The sequence below is a fragment of the Eutrigla gurnardus genome (genome assembly GCF_963514095.1).
Source record: "Eutrigla gurnardus genome assembly, chromosome: 11".
Taxonomy (NCBI): Eukaryota; Metazoa; Chordata; class Actinopteri; order Perciformes; family Triglidae; genus Eutrigla; species Eutrigla gurnardus.
Window position 1 is genome coordinate 16,347,047 of NC_139925.1, and position 15,584 is coordinate 16,362,630.

Genomic DNA, 15,584 nt, shown 5'->3' on the forward strand with positions numbered 1-15,584 from the left:
TTCTATCCATTGGCAAACAACCACTTTGTTACAGTCAAAAGCATCGATTGCCTTCCTCCTGTTATTATCGATTGCTTGTTTCCATCCTACTGTTCTGAGGATTATATCCAAACTTTGTGGGAAAAAAAATATAAATAAAAAAAAAACTGTAGTTGTAGTAGTCCAACTTGAAAAAGTCTGGATTTCAGTATGTGATATTGGAAACAGGTGTCCCGTACAGTTCAGACAAAGGAATGCAAGGTGCACCATAATTGCAGGGTGCGTCACAAAGATAAAGGAAAGTAAATATAGGTTTTAAAAACTTGCATATCCTTTCATTCCTCTGTGTCTCTGGGTGAATTTTGGCAGGCTGCATCACTCAGAAGTTGAACTTTGTGAACATGTATCATCTTGTGTTCCATAAATTTCTGCTTCCAGTTCAATTCACTGGAGGTGAGCAGAATGTATATTGTGCTGCCGAAATATGTGAAAATGGATTTTCAGAAATTAGACGGCAATATTTATTTACAGAATAATTACTTGACCTCATGATAAACACTTTATATTAGAACTTCCACCTTTCAAAAGTACTTCCAATTTTGACTTAAACATCCTAAAATCTTCCATGTTTGGCAAAAAAAATACAAAATCTGCAGTGTTAAGAATATGTTAGAAGTTGAATCTGTACCTGCTTGGATTTTGAACCCCGGTCACTCCAGATCAATACAGGACAATCAATAATCACACATAAACACAAACTCCCAAGTGATTGCTTATCTATCTGGTCACGTGCCAGAGAAAGAGCAACCCATATGACCTTTCAACTTGGACAACAAGCATGTACATGTTTTATACACACACTCACGAACACGCGTGCACACACATGCACATTGTCAAAATTCACATAAACAGTCAGTTCATTTGTGTGGCCATGTGAAGTCCATGTCTACACACACAAGCATTTATATGTGATATAAAGTCCAAATATTAACTGGCTTGTATTTTTTTCATGTTAATTACTTTTGTGCAAGTGCTGGGCTGGTTATCTTCTATTTATTTTAATGTCAAAGTTCAAGAACCATTTCAAAAGGTAATTAGTGGCAGAACATCACATCTGACGTGTTCCTAGTCAAAACTGACTGGTGTTTTATTTTTGATGAAAGTATGAGTGAAGAAAGGACATGGGTATCGTTTGTCAACTATTGTAGTCTCACCATTCTAAAGGCCAGTCATTTTTGAACTTCATATTTAATGAAAATCATAATCAGATCAGCATTTATTTTGTGTGTTCAGATGTGTGGACAAAGTCGTGGAATCTTATGATAATCGGAATTGAAATGAATTAAATGTTTCAGCGAGAATACTTTTAAATCAATTTGCCCAGAACACAACGGAAGGGTTAAGCTTATGATGCCAACCTCCTGTCAAAACAAACAAGGACGGGTACAAATACATAACATTCACCTGGTCACCTATCTTTTTCTCCTTTCTTTCAGAAGGGGAGCACATAGCTGTTGGTTTTATTTGTTTTTTTGGGTCCATTCACTTCAGGTTGATGGGGTATTTTCATGCCAACCTGCACGTCGTGTCTCTGCTGAGGCATGTCCTCCCTCCATGTTACTGTGAACAACATTGATAATTTGAATTATATATTTTTTTCTCACCTGTGTCAATCTGTTCACTCTGCTATTATAGAAAATTCACTAAAGGATTGTGTTGCTTTTTGCGGTTGCTAAAATGCTAAAAAGACAAAATTAAAGCACCAGCCCAGTCTGAATAGACTCGGAAACTCAAGTCGGACATTTTATGGGCTTGTTTGGAATGTAATACAATACATTATCTTTTGTAAATCTGAGATGTGGCAGTTTGCAAATGATAGTGCCATCAGCAGCAGCAACCGATTCTTTGTGAATTTTGCCCTTTTCTGTGTAGTTCAAGTCAATAGATTGCCAACTTAATTTTGAGACTTTACCAATAACATAATATATTCTGATGCTGATGCATTGGCTTTTTGGGATAAATAAACATGTATTAAAAAGGCAGCCAACACGGAGGACTTCATGCCTCACACTTCATTACTACAGTCAGAACATGGACACTCACCAGGAATACAAATGACTGAGGCAATCAGGAAGACTATTGCTATTTAAAAGGCCTAAATTGTATATAAACAAATAGTTTTTTTAAACCTTATGCAGATATATTTTCACCTCTAACTTTCCTGGCCTTTTGTCTTGTCCCAATAAACTTTTTGCTTGTAAGTTTATTTCCGGTTTGTAATGATCCTGACCATCCTGCTTATTCTCATATGAAATTTGCCCTTAAATGACCTTGAATAACTTGTTTTCGTCTCACAGACCTGGATTTTGTTTTTGTGACTTTATCACTGCATGGGCGGTTGCCATCTTTGCATCCTCATTGCATCATTTGGGTCCAGTCATTCTCTGAATGTAGTCCAGCCTATGTTAATGTTTGACTGCTTTCAGACGGTGAACTACACGTGACTCCAGCTGCAGGTGGTGCAGAGCACTATTGATAAAAATGACTTGGTATTTATTTCATTGCTTACTGACCTGCCCTTTGAATAAACGGAAATATGTAAACAGGAAAACAAGACAAAGAAACGGAAATGAGAGTAGGCCACACCTTAATAAGGATGGCAAATGCTACCACACGAGGGGAATGAAAAGTAGAAAGATGGAGGGTTGGACGAAAGAGGACCCATCAGGAAATTACAGGTATTAAAGGAATATGGTTCCATCAGCCAGCAGGTGGAGATAAGCTTGAGTTCAGGATGCAGCTGTCATTTGGAGCTGATATGGGTTCAGCTTTTTCATTTTCCACAATGAAATCAGTGAGAAATTGATGTCCACTTCACCCTGAAGATCGAACTTTTGAATACTTTTTCTGTTTCTGTTTAGAAAAGTTGTTGTTAAAGAGTTAAAACTATGATGAAGCAGGCATTTCCGGGCTTAGAGGGTTATCCTGGTTCAGCCTGAGGTCTTTCCTCTGTGCATGCCAAAGAAAGGGAGTGAGCATTCTTCGTGCTGAAGCTGAATCCATGGACAGCGTGGACAATTAAAAGAGTCTGAGGGAAGCAACTGCAGACTGCTGCAGGAAATGGATGGTTTTTTCCCCTCTTCCATCCTCATTGTTAATGTACAATAAATGGAGGGTATTGCATCATTTTTAATGTCATAGTGTGTTTTTCCCACTGTATGAAAATTAGGTTAAATAAGGTTACGGTTTATTTAACAAATTAAGGGACATTTTCCATACCATGAATTCTAATCCCCGATTATGTGCATGTATCAATGTAACTCAGACAAAACATTTTAGTTTACTATAGTTTGATTATGTTTACAAACATTACGTATGTAATCAAACATTTTACAGTGCAGTGTCGTGAACCATGAATAGCTTTATTCACATTGTTACACATGAGTCTGGACTTTAAAAATACTTGCTGTCTTGTGTTTTGTATTGGTGTGCTGGTTTGTAGCTACATGTTTGATTATATTTGGGCAGTGTTGGGCAAGTTACTCTAAAAAAGTAACTAGTTAAAGTTCTAGTTACTTCTCCCAGAAAGTAACTAAAGTAGTTACTGAGTTACAAATTCTAAAAGTAACTAGTTACTTTGGAAAGTAACTATTGCGTTACTTTCAAATAATTTTTAAATACTGAAGTGTCAAATAATTTGGACCCCATCTCCATCCCTCTTTGACGGAACTTAAAATACATGTGCGTGTTCAATTATTTATGATAAATCTGAGTATTATAATAAAATGGATACTCAATACAGATATCCACAGTGCACAAATAAACAATTTTAACGTTGCTGTGGGAATGTGAGACTGGCATCCAATAAAATGTGGTGGACTATTGTAGATATTATAATTACTATGCTTATAGAGTGGATTGATAAAAATAACACAATATATCTTTTGGAACTTTTGATATTTATTGCACCTCAACAGGTCACAACTTAGCAAAATTAAATGATACTTGTTAAGCAATGTACCAAAAATAAATAATAAATATAGTCTTTGTAGTGTAAATTAGGGGAAAAAAACAGTAGACATACTGTACGTATGTTTTTATGTGGCACACCTAAGACTGACCACATTGATTTGATTTATTAGATACAAATTCGGCAGGTTATTCAATAATAAACCATTTCAATTGGTATATGTATTTTTTTGTATTTTCGTTTAAATTTAATGAGGGAACAGGTTACAGGATAATCAGAGCAGAGTGTAATGTGTGACAGTGGGGCGGAACGCTTGTGTCACTCCAGTTGTTGCGGAGACGGTAAATAATGCGAGGCTTCCCCCGTCTTGTCAGACGCAATCTGGAGACCGTGTCCTCATTTGCTGTGTCTCACCTGCTTTCCTTAACAGGACATCTGCCTTATGGTGCCCTATCCTGGGACCCGTAACATTTACGTAATGTAACTTGTGTGTGTCTGATCTAGTTGACTACTCGCTCGTACTGCTCAACTTTGCTGCGCAGTGTAAGTAAGCAGACTAAGCACCTGCCCAACTTCCCCTCTGATTGGCTTACCATAGAATTTTACTCAACTCCAGCCAATGGTCTTCACTTTTGCAGTTGTCTCGTGCTCCCGCCCTCAAACATCTGCCTTCAATGTAGTAACGCGACACATTTTTTGGCAGTAACGATAACGGCGTTTTAATAATGAGATGAGTAATCAATTAGATAACTCGTTACTGAAAAAAGTAACGGCGTTACTAACGCTGCTACTTATAATGCCGTTATTCCCATCACTGTATTTGGGCCCACTTTAGCCCACTAACTGTACTTTTATTGATTCCCTATTCGCACATTGAGAAGGCAACAAATAAATAAATAAAAATAAGATGTGTAAATATTAAACATTCGTAAATTTTTTAGCTTTATTTTTAATATCATTATTGCATATGCATATTTAATAATATTAAATCTTTAAGCACTTGAATTAAAACATCCGAGTAGGTTTTTCTTGAGCCTTAAAAAATAAGACAAAGGAATTAATAAGCAAACAGAAACTAGTAAAACATGTACAACAAATGGGTCACAATGTCATGAATTTGCATATTTTGCACAAATATAGAAATTTATTTCTGGAAGGAAAATACATGACAAAGACCTTAAAGTGAAACATGAAAATGCTGGGGCACAGACCTTTCTTCACTGTGAGCAAAACAATACAACAAAAAAACTCTCACTTCCAGCCACACATACTGTACACTCATCACAGAATTGCACTTGTTAAAATGAGCAAACAAAACATTCGTCCATCATTCCTTTCTTGACATACTTTAACACCCGAAATTTCCAAACAGTTTTCCTTGTTCAAGGCAACCAATCACATGCAGTCTCTCTTGTGACACATCCGTTGATAGCAGCTTAGTTCTTCTACAAACCTTAATATAACCTCATCCAAACATTTCTCATTTCACATGTGCAATTTACATTGAGGGAAAGAAAGGGCTGCATGACTCAACATTTCCAAAGAATTAAGGCCATTGTAATTCATATTTAATATTTTTTAAATATTTTTTATTTTAAGGTGCAAAAGTTTAGTGTGCATTTTCATTCAAAATGAATCAACTGTTTCTTTTAGTAGAGAAGCATTTTGTTGCCATGCACTCCCCCATACTTTCCCTTCAATATGAAGGACTTAATCAGCTCCATTTCCACTTCTTATGTTGACAGACATCACATTGAGAGGGACATCTCAATCAGTGCATATTTAATCAAGACATCAGGCACTCAAATGGGGCTCGACATTTGTTGTGGGCTGTACACATTGTCTGTATTTTAGTGGGAAGGCACTCTGAGAAGGCACACAGCAATTATTACAGAAAAAGGAATATGTGAAAAATGATTTTCCCCGTTTATCCCTCATGCTCCAACCGACCATGTTACAGCAAACGCAGGTCATTTGAGCACATTACAGTTAGGTTTCTGTCTGGTTTGTACACTTCCTCTACTATAAAAGCGGAGGTTGTTTGCTTCAGTTTAGTTTCTGGCTGAGAGGCCAGTCTTACAGCTGGTTTCGCACTGAATGCCCTGTCAGTGTTATCTTATTCCAATTCCATTACAGCAAACCTTCTGAGGTTTTCACCAATAAGGCACAGCGTTATCAATCTGACCCCAGCTCTGCCAGCCGGGAAAGAGACCACTCGACATGCGTGGGCTGCCGAACTGGTCAAATTCCATCTCCAGCACCTTCACCCCCCCGTTTTTGTGCTCTGAAGGTTTTCCCTGCTCAACAGAAGTTGGGGGCATCAGAATGACCTGGTCTTCTCCGTTACAGCCAACATGCTTGAGAACGTAGTTCTTGCCGTCGTTATTGTCCCAGAAGGTCTGGTCCTGGGATTTGAAGCAGATGCAGAACTCGACACGATGCTGTGGTGGGATCTGGACCGGCAGCTCCAGTACGAATGCAAAGGTGTCAGTGTCCTGGCAGCTGTAGACGTTATTCATGAACGTGCACTTCACGTCAGTGAAGCTGACCCACGAGTCGAAGGTGGCGCGCAACTGCACCGACTTCTCAAACCCCATGTTCCGGACCTTAATGGTGCCAGTCAGCGAGCGCTCCTGCAGCGAGCAGTGCTCCAAACAGACAGAGTTCTGAATCAGGCGGTTCCGGAAGTCCAGGTAGTCGGCTGAGGGCTGTTTAAAGTCCAGTACCAGGTTGCGCACTGAGCTGATCTTTAGGTCCATTGTGGCTAATTCCAGGTCCGTCATGTCAAACTGCAGCTCTTCGCTGACTCCCCTACAGCGCTTGATGCGATATGGCTCGTCGTCGAACTTGGAGAAAACGTGGATGGCGGTGAGTGACATGCCCTTGGTGTCTGCGAACACCACCTTCTTCTTGCCGGCCTTGCCGTTCCAGCCCACACAGTCACCAACGTCCACGGCTTTCTGCAGATTGCTGAGGCAGGGCCGCAGGGGTTTGTAGAGCTGCTGCTTGTGACTGCGGTTGGTGGACTGGTTGACCCTGTTCTTGGTCCTCTGCAGCTCCTCGTAGGAGCTGAGGAAACCTCGGAGAGGAGGCGGAGAGTGGCTAATGTAGAATCTCATAGCCACGTCCATCGGCATTACTGGGCCTGGCATTGCTGTTGGACTGAAAGACCTGAGCACACTGAGTGAGGGAGAGGGGGAGAGAAGAAGGGAAGTGGTCAGAGGGAGAAAGGGGGGGGGGGACATTTGAGGGAGGTAGAAAGAGAGAGGGAGATATTAGAATAGAGGCTTCACTTTTCTCACGAAGTTCAGGTTTGATGTAACTTCTGCATATCTCTTCTGCAATCGGCAGGATGCCAATACTTTGCCATTTCTGTTCATGTGAAAAGTTCCCATTTCACAAATGATGATTCGAGATTTATAATACGCAGATCAAATTTTAACTATCATTGAAATCTAAATCTAAATCATGAACAAAACAATCCGATACAGAAAAGTAATCTTCTCTGTTTCAGCATGACATGAATCACTTTTGCAAACACTTTCTGATTCCTTACCTTGTAGCACTCATGGAATAAAGAAATAGAAGGTGCCAAGGAGCTTTGAGCAAAATTTGCTGTCCCTTTTCGACTTCTGGCCAGCAGCGTTCTCTAAAAGTGCATGATGTTGTCACGCCTCCTTTTCTTCCGCCTCCCTCTTGCTCGTTCAGCCTCGCAGTGCCAGAATGGTTCAGCACTCAGGGATTTCAACTGCCACATAGAAACAATTTGCATATGCTGTCATATGGTTCTTCAAACAGCCAATGAGAAGGCAGTGGAATTCCTCGCCGGCCAATGAGGACAAACTTTGCCTGGCTGTCGGCCAGCTGATAGGGGAGTGTCCTGCATGGGCCTCATAGTTGGGATGCCTAGGGCTGTTGCCTCAGCTTCTATTTGAGAAACAGGGTGGACCCCTGCTGGTGTTAGAGATGATCTTCACATTACACACTGCAGAGCGCTGCACCAACCCTCTGACCCTCCATGACTGGGATGCACCACAGCAGGATTATTTATGTCACAGTGACTTTGTAGAATGTGTGAGGCTTTAAAGAGATGATTGTTCTAGTTCCCGAAGTTATGAAGTTGCCTTAACTTATATTATTTAAGTGTTTAAATGTTTTACCCCAAGAACTAAATAGAATAGAAAAGCACTTTACTTCTAAGATATATTATGGAAAAGTGATAATATGTAAGCCCAGGACTGACGTTGCGCTTTTCTAAAGATCCACAATTTGTATTATTTTTAATAATTCCATATTGATAGACGATAGTAACATTTAATTTTCAAATTAAATTAAATTTAAGTCCATTTTTTGTGCAGGCACATTTTGGGGGCCGACAAAAAAGGGTGAAAGTCCACATCTACTTTGGTCAATTCTGATTTTGGCATGTGTTTTGTAGTGCTGCATAATGAGGGTCATGAGTTGATTTGATGTGAAGGATCTGAAGGCTTTTCAACACCTTAGGTATGAGTGAAATAATAACTGTGAACTCACAGGATTTCCTAACACTTGGTGTTATTGGGACGTCAATGCAGATCAGACCAAAATACATGATATGATGTGACTGCCCCTGTCCCATTTTGCAGGCAGTCAGGCTGTAGTAACCAATTGTGCTTGGTACCTGTGTTTACTTTGAGATCAGCGTGGACGGGGCCAATTAACCTGATGTGGAGCACCTGGGCCTAATGCCTGGAGGTTACAAAGCACCTGTACACCAGTCTGTCTCATTCTCTCTCTGGGACAGACATCTGAGGCATCCCAACCAGCACATTGTTTATTTGTCCTCAATTTAATTTGCACTTTGTTGCTGTTATGTTTATTTTTCTTGTAAATTAATGTTTTTCAACTGCTCTCCTCAGGGGTGTCTTTTTCACTTATGTCATGATCTCGAGCGGGGTTAGGGCGTATGACAAAACATTTCTCCTAGTAAGTGGTTACTACAGACTTTGATATTTGGATTAAAATGCATGTAAGTTTTAAAGATGTTCAGCAAACATGTTTATGCCCAAAGATGGAAAAACTACAGTGAACAAGAGAATCTGAAACCCTCAACTTCAACTGCCATGTTGACAAAGATGCTATTTTTACAGCTCTGCTTCATTGATTTTCTGTACTGGGTTAAACATTATCCCCAAAAACAAAGAGGAGGAACCAGAGATGAATTTATTTGGGGAATGGAGGTTGATCAGGGACAGAAATGGGTGAACTTAATTTCTAATTTGAATTTCCACACAGCTCAATCACACTGTGAAATATTAGGTCTTCCTTATTTCTTTGCTTATCCAGTGACAAGGCTGAGAGTTGAAACCCCTGTTTGTGCCCCCTAGAGGCCATGACCACTCAGGACAGCGGTTTGACCTGAGGGATAGACTCTCATGTCCTTCATTTACATTTCTTAAACTTGGAACTCTAAAAAACATGTCACTTTCACATGGTGAAGTCAACAGACACACAGCCTTGTCTGGCTGTCTAATCTCACTGTGGCCTCAGGATTGCATCAGAATCTTTATATAGCAGCATTTACAACCAAGTAAACTCAAAAGCAATAAAGGTGGACAATGAAACGTAAACAATGATAATAGGTCTAGAAGAATAACAACAAAAAAGCAAATCTTTTTTATAAATTTATAAAGCAACCTTAATTTACAGTTTCCATTAGGTAGCGATAGAATATCATATTCAGACATATTCATGTTTAATATGATTTTTGCCTCTAGCAAGGACATTTATCTTGTATTTGCTGATGAGGCTAATGTGGGCTTTCCAATACTGGGTGTTTACTCTCATTGAACACTTACTATCATGCAGTGTTCATGAGATCATGGTCTGGTAAACAAAGATTAAACAAACTAAAAGCATACTGAGGGAACAAAAGTGCAAGTTGGGATTGATTTTAAAGCTTAAATCAAATAAAGGATGAACGGGAGAAAATGACCATCACAGTTGCACTGAGAAGATGTTTCATCACAAATTGTTGCATTTCTGTGGTCACAGCTGTTTATCAGAAACAGTGTTGCTCAAGAAATGTACCAATAAAGGGAGTAATCTTAAAACAAAAAGGTAAGCTGCAGATTGTCATTCTGTAATTTATGATAACACATTCATCTGTCCATCCATACATTCAACCATCCACATGGCTCTGGCTACAATTACCAATAAATGTTATAAGACAACACAAATGCCCACCGAGAACATAATCATATCTAGAAGTTGTTTTGGCCAACAGTCCCAAAAATAATACATTTCTGTGCTCTCTGTTGGAGCTTTTCTCATTTCATTAAATCTCACTTTCTCTCTCAATCCAATTCAAATTTTGTGACCTTTACTTGCACACATGTTGCTTGTGTACATATTGCTAAATAAGGAATACAAACATTCAGGGACACGAACAGGGACAATAAACCTCAAAAAGTGCAGATCAGCATTTTTGTTCATATTTCTTCATCATTTTGGCATCAACATACATACTTGTTGAACAAAAACGTTCTTTTGTACAAGAAATAAAAGGTAAGATACCTTTTTAAGGCAGTGTTGTGTGCATAAGTCAAAAAGATCATCAGAGTGGAAATGACATCTTTATGTCTATGTAACAGTTTTCAAGGTATTTATATAATACTAAATTTAATGCTATGCTTTATATTGTTACTAGTTTCGGAACTAACTACTTTCATTAATAATAATTAATATTAGTAATATTTATTTTCAATGTTGTATGTTTTCCACTAACTAAAAGCAACAGTAAATGTGCTTTACATTCACAAATTAGCATGAACAGTGTTTCAAATTTAAACTGTTCTTGGGGTTAATATAATCTGGGAATCCATCGCAGGTAAAACAGTTCCAGTGTTTGACATAACAGTACATTTTCTCCTCTTTAGTCTGTTTGGAAATTTCAGCATTACAGTTACAGACAGATCTGAGGGCAACAGGAAGGTTGTGACACTTTGGGTGAGAGAGAGAGAGAGAGACCTTGTGACACTGCTGGCTCTTGTGTTATATCCTGGCTGCCAGTTGGCACGGTTACTGTTCACATAGCAACCACTCGGCCTGCAGACAAAGGGGATCAGGAGAGACTATTGGACACCATGATTGGCTGACACCTGTCACATGGCTGGAATATCTCTTCAGATCTTGACAGCGCTGATGTTATTACAGTTATGTATGACTCTATTTCCCACAAGCACTTAAGTCCAGTAGAACAGAGTTTAATGTCAAGCATACCTGCATGGTAGCCACAGTAAAAATAGGCATGATGCCTTCCATGTGTTATTTCTTTCAGTCACCGAGAATGAACAGTTATTAAAAACGTTTGTGCTTAGCATGAATCAATGTAACCTTTTTGCCATTACATTATTGCTATCGGTTCATAAAAAACTCCATCATTTCATACTTTAATCTGCTTTCATGCCAATGTTACACATAGTGGACTAGAGGAGATCCTGAAATTAGCACCCTTTTGTACTAAATTGAGAATAGATTAGCTAGTTTATTATACTTTACTTTCCTGCCTTCAGAGTTACTTAACCCCCCGTCTATCACTGTGATCTCTGAACATGCTTATCTGTCCATACCGGTCTCACCCCACATGGTCTATATGACCCAAAAGCAAGGATTTGTAGTAGCTGTAGGCTACTTGTTTGGAGATAGCATGAGATAAAAACATACAGTCCTAAAATTGTCCCCCAATTCAAAGCCGTCTAGAACCTGAATCCTGTGGATTTGGGTAATTGTGTGAGATTCTCTTTGAACGAGAGAGCGTTTTGGGATCAAACGGATACTTTGGCTTTTTCCTTTGACTGATATAGATTCTCAGGAGAGAGAACACATTATCTATGCAGACTGGTTGCTTTTGAGATACATGCCAGCCATAGATTATTACTGTTCAGTCACAGATCAGGTCAAGGAATGCAAAAGTAAAGAACAGTGCATTGATATAAAACATTCTTTAATAACTGATGTTTGCTCACCACGCTGAATGACTATGTATGCTTTTGTTTTTGCATGTGTGTGAACGTGCATGTCCACACAGGAGGTAGGTAGGGATGTAATGGGCCCTGGAGCACATGATATTTTGATTGAATCGATATATCTGGGGTCAGGGCAGGAACAGCTCAATGAGTCAGGCAATTTTGAGTCCATGTGCCGAGCTCCATGCCAGAGGTAGTGAGTGGAGTCAAATGGTGCAATTGAATGGCAGTAGGGTGGGCCTCGTGCTGAACTGAGTCCTTTTCATTTTCTTTAGGTATTTAATTTGCTGCTGTTTCTGCTTTTTTGCTTATAGTCTGATTTGTTTTGTAATTATTGATGTCAGCTTAATTTTAATGTGTGTGTGTGTGAGTGTGTGTGTGTGTGTTTGTGCAATGGGACAATGTTAGTAGTTTGCACCCTTGTTTGCCTTGAGGATTGCTGAGTTGCACTTTGAGGATAAGTGGTAGCACTCCTCTACAAAGGCTGCCTCCACTGTGGCCTCAATTTTCTTATATATATATATATATAATAATACAGTAAAACTTTTAATCATCTCATTGACTTTGGGGGTTTCCTTTGGTTAACATTCTCTTTTTTTTCTCCACAACATCTGCCGTTCTTGTTTATTGTGTCCTCATTCAGTACCAAGCCTGTGTGCCTCAGTATCAGTCCATGTAAACTCACTTGATTTATGTCGTAGGTCCATGATTTTCTCTTTAGACCTATTTAATGAGCCTGAGATCTAAGCTTTCATTGCCAATGACAGCTTCTCTGTAATTGTTGGGCAAATGACAAAAAACAACTTGAAACTAATTTATTGAATAATGTGTCGTTGTTGGGAAAAAGGGAATAAGGGGAAGGAGGAAATAAATGTAAGTGCTGTTAACTGCATACCTTTACAATCTGGAGTTTTTCTTTTAGTTCTCTTCTGTGTTCTTTAGGTCTGGGTTCCCTTTATAGAGGCCCTTACATTGTCTGCTCTAACCTGTATTGTTGATAAAACATTGAGGTGACTTGAATAGACTTTTCAGTCATATAGTGCTGTGCTGCGTTCGTGAATCCATTTGTGTGGAGCTTTCTTGTTGAGACTTGAAGAAGACATAAGACTATAACCCTTATTGTGTGCTTTGTCGAAGGTCTTCAGATGGAGGCCACATGCTGAGGGGAGTGTTGCACATGTTCCTCTGCCTATCAAACAAATCAGCAAACAGAGCTACTTAATTTCTTGAGTTGTTTGAGGTCATCTGAAGCAATTAAGCCTATTTGCAGAGCACACCATTGGTAAATTCACTGCAGAGCAAATACTGATAAGAGTCCATGAAACTATCTTTGTTAGTTGACTCTGTGTAGGGGTCAAGAAGGGTGTGTGCTGGTGGCTCAGCCAAAACCAGAATATCTCAGAGCCATACTCATTTCTTTTAACTTTTTTCTGATCATTTATTAATCACATATATGTTAAGCCACATTTTGAATGGTAAAGAAACAAAGAAAAACGATGGATTCTTTTACTATTTATAATATGGATAATCACAACACATTGTATTGGTTGTATCACATTGATAGGCTCACCCCAAGCCTTTGAAATAAATTTGAATTAGGATTAGGATTAATTCCATTTTAAAACACACACGATTACACTCATGGCATAGCCTACACAAAGTAAATAAATTATATATTTAAAATGGATCCAAAATTGTATGTTTTTATTGCTCAATCAAATTGCAGTAAATTGCTCATGAATCACCTCATTGTTGCAAAGTTTGTGTTGAGTTTGATGAGACATTTTTGTGTATGCATCTGTAGCAAACCTGCATACATGATCCTGCATGCAGCACATTCTCCAAGAATTCTGATATTTTAGAAAAGCTCTAAACGCTTTAATTGTTGTCTCAGATTCAGTTGACAAGACAACAGAGAATCTGTGTTGCAAGCTGTCCTGATGTAAACCTGGTCATCCCCCAGAACACATCTGTAACGTGGTATGGTCCTGAGGACATTGGGACAGCGATCAACCAACTGAAGAGTCAGCAACTCTCACTTTATGTGAACTTAATCGCCCTTTAAAGTGCAGTATTTACTTACTTGAGTGACAAGGAATGTAATGCCTTCATTACTGAATTGTTGGATTTTTGATAAATAATGTTGAGGGTGTAAACAGCTAATGAGGTCATTTCTTTTCATCTCAGTTCTATATGAAATTATATAAAATATAAGAGTATAAATACATGGATAAATGCAGGCTTTAACAATGACTTAAAAGAAATTTGATATTCATCATCCTTCACTTTGACTTTGGAGAATTTTTTAGGGTGAATAACAGTGAAAAATTGTATTAAAAAAATAATTATTTAAAGATGGGAAATCGCTGACATGGGTGTTTTCCATGATTTTATGATGTGTTTTTTCCCTATATTTGTTTAGTAATGATTTGAGATTGAATGTTCACAGCAACATATATGTTGCAGACCATAATTCTCTCTCCATTCATGTTATCAAAGAAGGAGACTTATGAGTTAATTCAACTGAACTCTGACCTGCAAAATTGGGAAGCCTCTTGTCCCTTCTCACAAATACATGTCACCTGACTCATTTTACAGGGCTGTAATCCCTCAGGTAAACCTTTGTGTAGAAAATTCAAGACGACACTTGGAGGCACATCTTTCCAAAACCTTAACCATAGTTGCCATACTTTATACCTAAATGTTGCAGCAGGAAATATGTTCAGGGCATTACACTAAAAAACATCGTAATTTAGTCTGAGGTTATACAGAATCATGGATCAGGTGTGCAGCCTGAAGCCATGTGCAAGCCTTGTGAACTCTCAAAAAGTCATGGAGAGTTTTCATGCTTGTTTGACTTTGTGTTACTGGAATCAATAAAGTTAAAAGTCAAAAAAGCCTCTGTCAGTCAGGCAGTCTCAGCAGGCTGAGGTGTGTATCCCAATTTAACCCTGCAGGTTGGCACACCAGAGCAATGTGGGGAAATAAGGTCAGCCCTGCAACACACACACACACAAGCACAGTGATAGAGCGTGTGGAGTGTGACAGTATGTTGAAAGATATTCTTGTTGCACACACACACACAAACAGCCAGTGTGTCACCTCAGGCTCAGCTGGTCCTGAAACAACCAGGCGACTGTGGCCTGTTATCTGCCTGATGTTGGACCGAGGAAACAGTCCAGACCAGTGGTCGCTTCAGTTCAACATAGGAGGACGACAAAAGGTCAACAAAAGTGTGTGTGTGCGTGTGTGTGTGTGTGTGTGTGTGAGTGTGAGAAGCGGTCGCTTCTGTCCAACACAGGAGGATAACACAAGGTCAACAAGAGTGTGTGTGTGCGTGTGTGTGCATGTATGTGTGTGTGAAGTGGTTTCTTGTGATCATATTGTTTAATTATGTATAACCCTCTTGTATGGTACAAATACACTTTTTTTTTTCTTTTTGCTGCTGCATTGTTTTTAGCTCTGTCAATCTCAATGCCGATCATCACATTACATTACTTTGTGAAGATATGATGGGAATAATGTTTTTTTGCCCAGTATGGATAACAATGAACAGCTTTGCTGAATTTTCATGATCCTATGACTTTCATTTATTGTCGACCAGCACTTCAGTTCATGGCAAAATACTA

The 15,584-nt window shown here is 39.0% G+C and overlaps 1 protein-coding gene across 1 annotated transcript; it reads right to left on the minus strand.

Annotated features, from left to right (window-relative positions):
• Positions 1 to 5,065: 5,065 nt before the first annotated feature.
• On the minus strand, positions 5,066 to 7,670 carry LOC311020628 (protein phosphatase 1 regulatory subunit 3C-B-like). Its single transcript, XM_084020779.1, has 2 exons — positions 7,506 to 7,670; positions 5,066 to 7,129 (listed from the first exon to the last, which is right to left on the minus strand). The coding sequence occupies exons 1-2, from the start codon at positions 7,517 to 7,519 to the stop codon at positions 6,103 to 6,105; spliced, it is 1,041 nt and encodes a 346-aa protein (XP_083876905.1). The 5' UTR covers positions 7,520 to 7,670; the 3' UTR covers positions 5,066 to 6,102.
• Positions 7,671 to 15,584: the final 7,914 nt, after the last annotated feature.